At 47.0% G+C, this 8,290-nt stretch overlaps 2 protein-coding genes across 2 annotated transcripts in view; both read left to right on the top strand.

Moving 5' to 3' along the window:
- The window catches only part of LOC132995822 (serum response factor-like), a 5,510-nt gene extending 3,767 nt beyond the window's left edge, over positions 1 to 1,743 (top strand). Inside the window, exon 8 of the mRNA XM_061066034.1 lies at positions 1,283 to 1,743. Within this exon, the coding sequence (XP_060922017.1) occupies positions 1,283 to 1,369 (87 nt within the window). The 3' untranslated portion in view covers positions 1,370 to 1,743. The remainder of the gene's footprint in view (positions 1 to 1,282) is intronic.
- A 376-nt stretch (positions 1,744 to 2,119) lies between these two features.
- On the top strand, positions 2,120 to 8,276 carry eif4a3 (eukaryotic translation initiation factor 4A3). Its single transcript, XM_061066111.1, has 12 exons — positions 2,120 to 2,387; positions 5,713 to 5,785; positions 5,863 to 5,929; positions 6,223 to 6,285; positions 6,388 to 6,520; positions 6,613 to 6,693; positions 6,906 to 7,047; positions 7,152 to 7,290; positions 7,510 to 7,625; positions 7,703 to 7,810; positions 7,922 to 8,049; positions 8,232 to 8,276. The coding sequence occupies exons 1-12, from the start codon at positions 2,234 to 2,236 to the stop codon at positions 8,246 to 8,248; spliced, it is 1,221 nt and encodes a 406-aa protein (XP_060922094.1). The 5' UTR covers positions 2,120 to 2,233; the 3' UTR covers positions 8,249 to 8,276.
- The last annotated feature ends 14 nt before the right edge of the window (positions 8,277 to 8,290 follow it).

Here is an 8,290-nt window from a genome sequence, read left to right as displayed (position 1 = left end):
CTTTCCATGGGAAGTTAAGCTCGGGAATGTGGGGAATTTTGAAGAAAAAAAAACTACGCAAATTAAACGCTGAGCAATAAAAACATCATTCAAAACTCTATGTTAAAGATGTATGGAACGTTGAGTTTCAACCCTCCACTGGTCATTCTTCCATCACATGCACAGATAACTCCCAGCATGCTTCACTCTACAGCAGGGCTACTGAGGCCTGCTGTAGAGTGAAGGACTAGTCAGGTAAGTTTCCATGATATTACTGGGGAAATATATTAGCATGCTGATTGAGGATTGTTCATCTGTTCATCTAGACTATTTCCATTCATTTATCCATCAATTGTAAAATATGTTTACAGACGATTCCAATTGTTTGGCTAACTATTTATATCTCTGGCATTGCATCAGTGTTTTTTTACAATCTTTGTTCTCATCTTATTCTACAGAACAATGCCACGTGCACTCTCTCATGTGTGGAGACATTTCACCTCATCCAATGTAGAAGGAAAGGCTGTGTACATCTGCAAATACTGTGCAAAGACCTATGTTAAGAATGACACAACGATGCAGAAGCATATAGTCAAGTGCCCAAAGTTTCCTCAGGACTCAAATCAGCCTATGACACAACAAAATTTTTATATTTATGTCTGTATATGACAAGGTAAATTATCCACAAAATTCCCGTTAATTCCCGTTAATTCCCATGGAAAGTTTCCAACTTTGAATATTCCCGGAATTTTGCAACCCTACTCACTTATGATGAATTTGTGTGTATGATGACGTCAGTGACCTATAAAGACTAAAGAGTCCATTGTGAGAGTTGTGAGTCGAGGTTTGAGTTTTATTCCTGGAGAATCCAGTGACGTTGTCGTACAGATGTGAGAATCCTCCTGACTCGAGTCGTTTCCAGACGTGAACTCAGGAGGAACGCCACAGAATGTTTGTTTACAGCACAATGACACAGCGTCTTATCACCAAAAGCTCTCTGGACATCTTCTCCTGCGTCTTCCATCGTTAATCAATCACATCAAATTTTATGTGAAGGCCCCTAATCACAATTCCTCTCATGGGGCTTCACAAGGTGCGTCAGAGTTTCTCTGGGGTTCAGTTCATGTCAGATTCCAAGTGAAGTACAGGAAGACATGTTCACATTCACTGAGCCGTAAAAAAACAAAGGCAGGAAGGGGCTTCCGGGGGGGGGGGGGTGAGGAAGTTCATGAAGACACTGGATGTGACACTGATGTGGCTTCAGACAGGAGGAGGCGTCACCAGGTGTGTGTTTGTGTTTCAGATGGTCATCAGTCAGCAGAGCAGCAGCAGTGACCTGACGGAGCTGCAGGTCGTCAGTCTGGACGTCCACCAATCAAAAGACGACTGATGGTCACATGACGCACGCTTCATCGCAGTCAACCACTTCCTCACATCCTGTGTTTGTTGTGATAGTGCTGCAGACATCCTGTTTACTTCTCTTCTTCATCATCATGTACACGTGTGTGTAACAGTTTTATAATTGTATGTTTTTATCTTCAGTATCTTTTCTTCACATTTTAATTTGAGAGAAAAAAAAAGTGCCAAAAAACTCAGATGTTTTTCATTAAAATCTCTGAATCGTGTTTTGATATCAGGACTTTGATCAGCTGGTTGTTTCCTCTGATGTGGACCAATCACAGACGAGTATTTCTCTGGTATTGATTCAATTATCACTAACATTGACACTGAAATTGAAAAAGAACAATAAATGTTTATATTGAACGCTGCTTTGATATTTATTGGTCAGGTTTATGATCATGTGATCAGTTGGGTTGTTGATGCTGAGTGAGCAGCATCGCCACCCCCCCCCCCCCCCCCCATCCTTATTTGGTTAATGAGCATGTTCCTCTGAGACAACCAGTAAAAAGAAAGAGAAGAGAAAACATGATGAATATCAACTGGTCCCGAAAGGTTTAGTCTATAAATAAATAAATATATAATATTTAGAGCAATTAGACCACATATAAAACTATAACACACACTATTTACATGTACAGTATATGTGTGTGCTGCAGCGCCACCCGGTGGAACACGTGTGTGGAGCAAACCGTGTGTCGTCACGCAGTGCGTCGCTGACTGTACACGTCACAGGTGCGACACTCGCGGCTCTTTCTCTTAGCGTGTTAGCATTTAGCCACAAGCTGCGCAGCGCCGACGTCTCGTTGTTTCCCGGATTCTCTCAGAGTTCAGTCGCAGTAAAGAGCCGGAGAACATGGCTGCCGTCGGGGTTCAGAGCCGGAAGAGGCTCCTGAAGGACGAGGACATGACCAAGGTGGAGTTCGAGACCAGCGAGGAGGTGGACGTCACCCCCACCTTCGACACCATGGGCCTGCGGGAGGACCTTCTCCGCGGCATCTACGCCTACGGTAGGCCGAGGATCCTCGAGGCCTCCGCAGCTAGCTTAGGATGCTAAAGCTAACTGCTAACGAGCGCGATGTGTTTAAAGAAGTTAAAGTGATTCAGGTTTATTATTGATCAGGTTTACTGCTGATCCGGTTTATTATTGATCAGGTTAACTTAGGCTCTCACATGGAAACATTCACAGTGTGGGAGATTTATTATGGGAACAATAAAGGAATCTGCATCTGAATCTCCCAACGTTAGCATGTTAGCATTAGCCGTACGATGCACATCCTGGTGGACGATCAGCTCGGATCGATAATCAAATCAGACTTTTTAATAAACTTTACACATCTGAGCCCGAGTCTGTTTTTAAACTGACGGAGAGTCGATCACAGACCGAGTCACAGAGAGCCGAGCTGAGGACACCGGAGACCCGGGCCCGTGTCCCCCGGTCCCCCGGTCCCCTGTCCTCGAGGACCAGCCTGCCGCTTGAACCGGATCCTGGGGGGGGGGGGGGGGGAGTGTTACCAGTAGGCACAGCCTTTCAAGAAGCTGTTCCATCAGTAGTCGATGTAAACAGACCAGACGGTTTACACAATAATAACATGGAGGAGATCTCAAAGACTAAAGTGACAAACTTATAATATCACAATAACAATATCAGGATTTTGATGGATCGTTACAATGACCACGACACTAAACCAAGATGTTACAATTTGTGTAATTTTTAAATCCTTATTAATGTAGAAAATATTACATTTTAAGGGTCTCTCTCAATTTCCATGAACATTCTCAGTTTGAAGTGAGGGTCTGAACTTGCCCCCCCCCCCCCCCCCTCAATCCCAACAAGTGTCTTTATAGGTGTGAAATGGGATTGGGCCAATGAGGACTACCTGTCTCTCTACCTGTCTTTGTCTCTATCTCTACCTGTCTCTCTCTCTCTCTACCTGTCTTTGTCTCTATCTGTCTGTCTGTCTATCTACCTCTAAGTCACTCTATCTTCTTCTCTCTCTCTCTCCACCTGTCTGTCTCTGTCTCTACCTGTCTCTCTCTCTCTCTCTCTACCTGTCTGTGTCTCTATCTATCTGTCTGTCTGTCTATCTACCTCTAAGTCACTCTATCTTCTTCTCTCTCTCTCCACCTGTCTGTCTCTGTCTCTACCTGTCTCTCTCTCTCTACCTGTCTGTGTCTCTATCTATCTATCTATCTATCTATCTGTCTGTCTGTCTATCTACCTCTAAGTCACTCTATCTTCTCTCTCTCTCTCCACCTGTCTGTCTCTGTCTCTACCTGTCTCTCTCTCTCTACCTGTCTGTGTCTCTATCTATCTATCTATCTATCTGTCTGTCTGTCTATCTACCTCTAAGTCACTCTATCTTCTTCTCTCTCTCTCTCTCTCTCTCTCTCTCTCTCCACCTGTCTGCCTCTATCTACCTGTCTCTCTCTCTACCTGTCTGTCTCTCTCTCTCTCTCTACCTGTCTGTCTCTGTCTCTACCTGTCTCTCTCTCTCTCTACCTGTCTTTGTCTCTATCTATCTGTCTGTCTATCTACCTCTAAGTCACTCTATCTTCTTCTCTCTCTCTCTCCACCTGTCTGTCTCTGTCTCTACCTGTCTCTCTCTCTCTCTCTACCTGTCTGTGTCTCTATCTATCTATCTGTCTGTCTACCTCTAAGTCACTCTATCTTCTTCTCTCTCTCTCTCCACCTGTCTGTCTCTGTCTCTACCTGTCTCTCTCTCTCTCTCTACCTGTCTGTGTCTATATCTATCTATCTGTCTGTCTACCTCTAAGTCACTCTATCTTCTTCTCTCTCTCTCTCCACCTGTCTGTCTCTATCTACCTGTCTCTCTCTCTACCTGTCTGTCTCTCTCTCTCTCTCCACCTGTCTGTCTCTGTCTCTACCTGTCTCTCTCTCCCTCTACCTGTCTGTGTCTCTATCTATCTATTTGTCTGTCTATCTACCTCTAAGTCACTCTATCTTCTTCTCTCTCTCTCCACCTGTCTGTCTCTATCTACCTGTCTCTCTCTCTACCTGTCTGTCTCTCTCTCTCTCTCTCTACCTGTCTGTCTCTGTCTCTACATGTCTCTCTCTCTCTGTCTGTGTCTATCTATCTATCTGTCTGTCTGTCTATCTACCTCTAAGTCACTCTATCTTCTTCTCTCTCTCTCTCTCCACCTGTCTGTCTCTCTCTACCTGTCTCTCTCTCTACCTGTCTGTCTCTCTCTCTCCACCTGTCTGTCTCTCTCTACCTGTCTCTCTCTCTACCTGTCTGTCTCTCTCTCTCCACCTGTCTGTCTCTGTCTCTACCTGTCTCTCTCTCTCTCTACCTGTCTGTGTCTCTATCTATCTGTCTGTCTGTCTATCTACCTCTAAGTCACTCTATCTTCTTCTCTCTCTCTCTCTCCACCTGTCTGTCTCTATCTACCTGTCTCTCTCTCTCTCTCCACCTGTCTGTCTCTATCTACCTGTCTCTCTCTCTCTCCACCTGTCTGTCTCTGTCTCTACCTGTCTGTATCGCTACCGGTCGGTGTCTCTGTCTTCTTGTCTGTCTGTCTCTCTTTCTCTGTTTCTCTACCTACTTCTCTCTCTACCTCTATCTGTCTCTACCTCTCTCTCTGTCTCTTTACCTCTCTCTGTCTCTCTACCTCTCTCTCTCTGTCTCTTTACCTCTATCTCTCTCTTGACCGCTATCTGTCTCTAACTCTCTTTCTCTGTCTCTCTCTACTACTCTCTCTCTACCTCTCTGTCTCTGTACCTCTCTGTCTCTAACTCTACCTCTCTGTCTCTAACTCTACCTCTCTCTCTACCTCTCTCTCTCTCTGTCTCTCTACCTCTCTCTCTCTCTGTCTCTTTACCTCTATCTCTCTCTTGACCGCTATCTGTCTCTAACTCTCTCTCTCTGTCTCTCTACCTCTCTGTCTCTGTACCTCTCTGTCTCTAACTCTACCTCTCTCTCTGTCTCTAACTCTACCTCTCTCTCTCTCTCTCTCTGTCTCTAACTCTACCTCTCTCTCTCTCTCTCTACCACTCTCTCTCTACCTCTCTGTCTCTGTACCTCTCTGTCTCTCTCTCTCTCTCTCTCTCTCTCTCTCTCTCTCTCTCTCTCTCTCTCTCTCTCTCTCTCTCTCTCTCTCTCTCTCTCTCTCTCTCTCTCTCTCTCTACCTCTCTGGTCTCTTAGTTGATGATGTGTAATCCGTGGAAACAGAAACATCAGGTCATGTGTTTGACATGTCTGGTTGTAAACTGACTGTTTAACACCAGATGACTGATTTCACTTTTCAATGTGTGTGAACATCGCTCCAGTTGTGCTCTGTTAGAACCACGTGTGTGTGTGTTTGTGTTTCAGGGTTTGAGAAACCATCTGCCATCCAGCAGCGAGCCATCAAGCAGATCATTAAAGGCAGAGACGTCATCGCTCAGTAAGAACTTTCAGAGCAGAACTTACATCTGTTCCGAACCACAACGTTTTCTAACAGCTGCTCTCTGATCTGCTCAGGTCTCAGTCTGGAACCGGAAAGACGGCGACGTTCTGTGTGTCTGTGCTGCAGTGTCTGGACATCCAGGTCAGTGTTGTGTCTGTGCTCTGTGCATCATTTCAGCTGGTCGTTGCTCTGGCTTGAACCTGGTGTGTACACGTCTCCATCCTCACCGCGGAGGAGCTGGAGTCATGATCAGGTCGTCTGAAGCTGCTGCAGGAAACCAGCTGCTGCCTAAACTAGTTCTGGTTCTTGTGTTTCTGGTGCTCAGGGTGTTGGTGCATCTGTGTTTCAAAGAGCCCGCATGACCTTTGACCCTTGACCTTGTTGCTGTGTCTGAACTGGTTAAAGTGTTGAGCTGATGCGTTTGGTGTGTGCAGGTGAGGGAGACCCAGGCGCTGATCCTCGCTCCAACCAGAGAGCTGGCCGGACAGATTCAGAAGGTAGCCCACACAACCCACTGTAATGACTGAGCAGCTGTGGTGCTGGCGTGTCCTGGTCTCTGATTGGCTCTCTCTCTCTCTCTCTCTCTCTCCGGTGTCCAGGTGCTACTGGCTCTGGGAGACTACATGAACGTCCAGTGTCACGCCTGCATCGGAGGAACCAACGTGGGGGAGGACATCAGGAAGCTGGACTACGGCCAGCACGTGGTGGCGGGGACACCAGGACGAGTGTTTGGTGAGTTGGGACGTCAGCCTCTGTTCTCACTGCTGATTGGTCCGTCTCTGACTCGAGTCACCAGTGTAACGCCGATGTTTGTTTTCCTTCAGATATGATTCGTCGCAGGAGTCTGAGGACGAGAGCCATCAAGATGCTGGTGCTGGACGAAGCCGACGAGATGCTCAACAAAGGTGAGGCTCAGTTCAGCTCGTCTGAGGTGAACTGAACTCTGGGAAACTTTGTTCATTTGTATTAATCCGCTGTTTTCTAAACGTGTTGAAAACTGAATGAGGTTTGGTGCCGAGTGGGATTGTGAAGCAGGTGGTTGAACTCGTCTCAGAGGAAGTGAGAACCTTCAGTGTTTCTATGAGAACCTGATGGAGGTGGAACCTTCTCTGTTCAGGTTTTAAGGAGCAGATCTACGATGTGTATCGTTACCTGCCCCCCGCCACACAGGTGTGTCTGATCAGTGCCACGCTGCCGCATGAGATCCTGGAGATGACCAACAAGTTCATGACCGACCCCATTCGCATCCTGGTCAAACGGTAAGAACAGAAACCGTGGAGCAGATGTTCCAGACACACAACCGACAGCTGACCTCTGTTTCTCTCTCTCTCTCTCTCTGTGTGTGTGTGTCGCTCGGCCTCAGTGATGAGTTGACTCTCGAGGGGATTAAACAGTTCTTCGTGGCCGTGGAGAGAGAGGAGTGGAAGTTCGACACTCTGTGTGATCTGTACGACACGCTGACCATCACACAGGCCGTCATCTTCTGTAACACCAAGAGAAAGGTCTGACACTCACTTCTCTGTGGATATGTATATTTCATTACTCTTCTTGAGGGTTAAGATCTGACACATTGTAACTCAAAATATTCAATGTATTTTCATGTTTTATAAAAGTGCATTGATATAAACTTGTATGTTACGGACATGTCGGTCGTGTGTTGCTGTGTTGCCTTGTGGGAGTTTGAGACAGAGTGTGTGTGTGTGTGTGTGTGTGTGTTTCAGGTGGACTGGCTCACAGAGAAGATGAGAGAGGCCAACTTCACCGTGTCGTCGATGCACGGAGACATGCCTCAGAAAGAGAGAGAGTCCATCATGAAGGAGTTCCGATCAGGAGCCAGGTAACGTGGCCCAGCACCAGGGGCTCGGTGGGTCGACAGCCGGAGACCGAGTGTAACTGTGTTCTCTGGTTTTTCAGTCGCGTGTTGATCTCCACGGATGTTTGGGCTCGAGGTTTAGACGTCCCTCAGGTTTCTCTGATCATCAACTACGACCTGCCCAACAACAGAGAGCTCTACATCCACAGGTGCGTTACCCCACAGTCACCACAGCAACAGTAACGTTTGTGAAATCCGTATCGGGTTCGTTTGTTCAATTAGCCTTTCTGTAACGAGCTGGTGTGACCTCTGACACTCAGGATCGGTCGATCTGGTCGTTATGGTCGTAAAGGTGTGGCCATTAACTTCGTAAAGAACGACGACATCCGTATCCTGAGAGACATCGAGCAGTACTACTCCACCCAGATCGACGAGATGCCCATGAACGGTACGATCGGCCAATCAGAGCCTTCATCTCCCTCCCACATCTCAACCGGTTCGACCCGTCACCTCCGGTTGCATCAGAGCTGCAGAGCATGTTGGAACCACAACTAGAATGGAGTTAGCACTTTAGCCATTGAAGCTAGCAGATGTTAGCTTCCATACTAACGTGTTTCTGTCTCTTTTCAGTTGCTGACCTGATCTGATGACGTCATACACGAGCCCCCCCCCCCCCCCCCCCCCCGACT

This window comes from Limanda limanda, chromosome 2 (genome assembly GCF_963576545.1).
Source record: "Limanda limanda chromosome 2, fLimLim1.1, whole genome shotgun sequence".
NCBI lineage: Eukaryota > Metazoa > Chordata > Actinopteri > Pleuronectiformes > Pleuronectidae > Limanda > Limanda limanda.
Note: the sequence above shows the minus strand (reverse complement) of the source record. Positions and strands in the feature narration are given on the sequence as shown.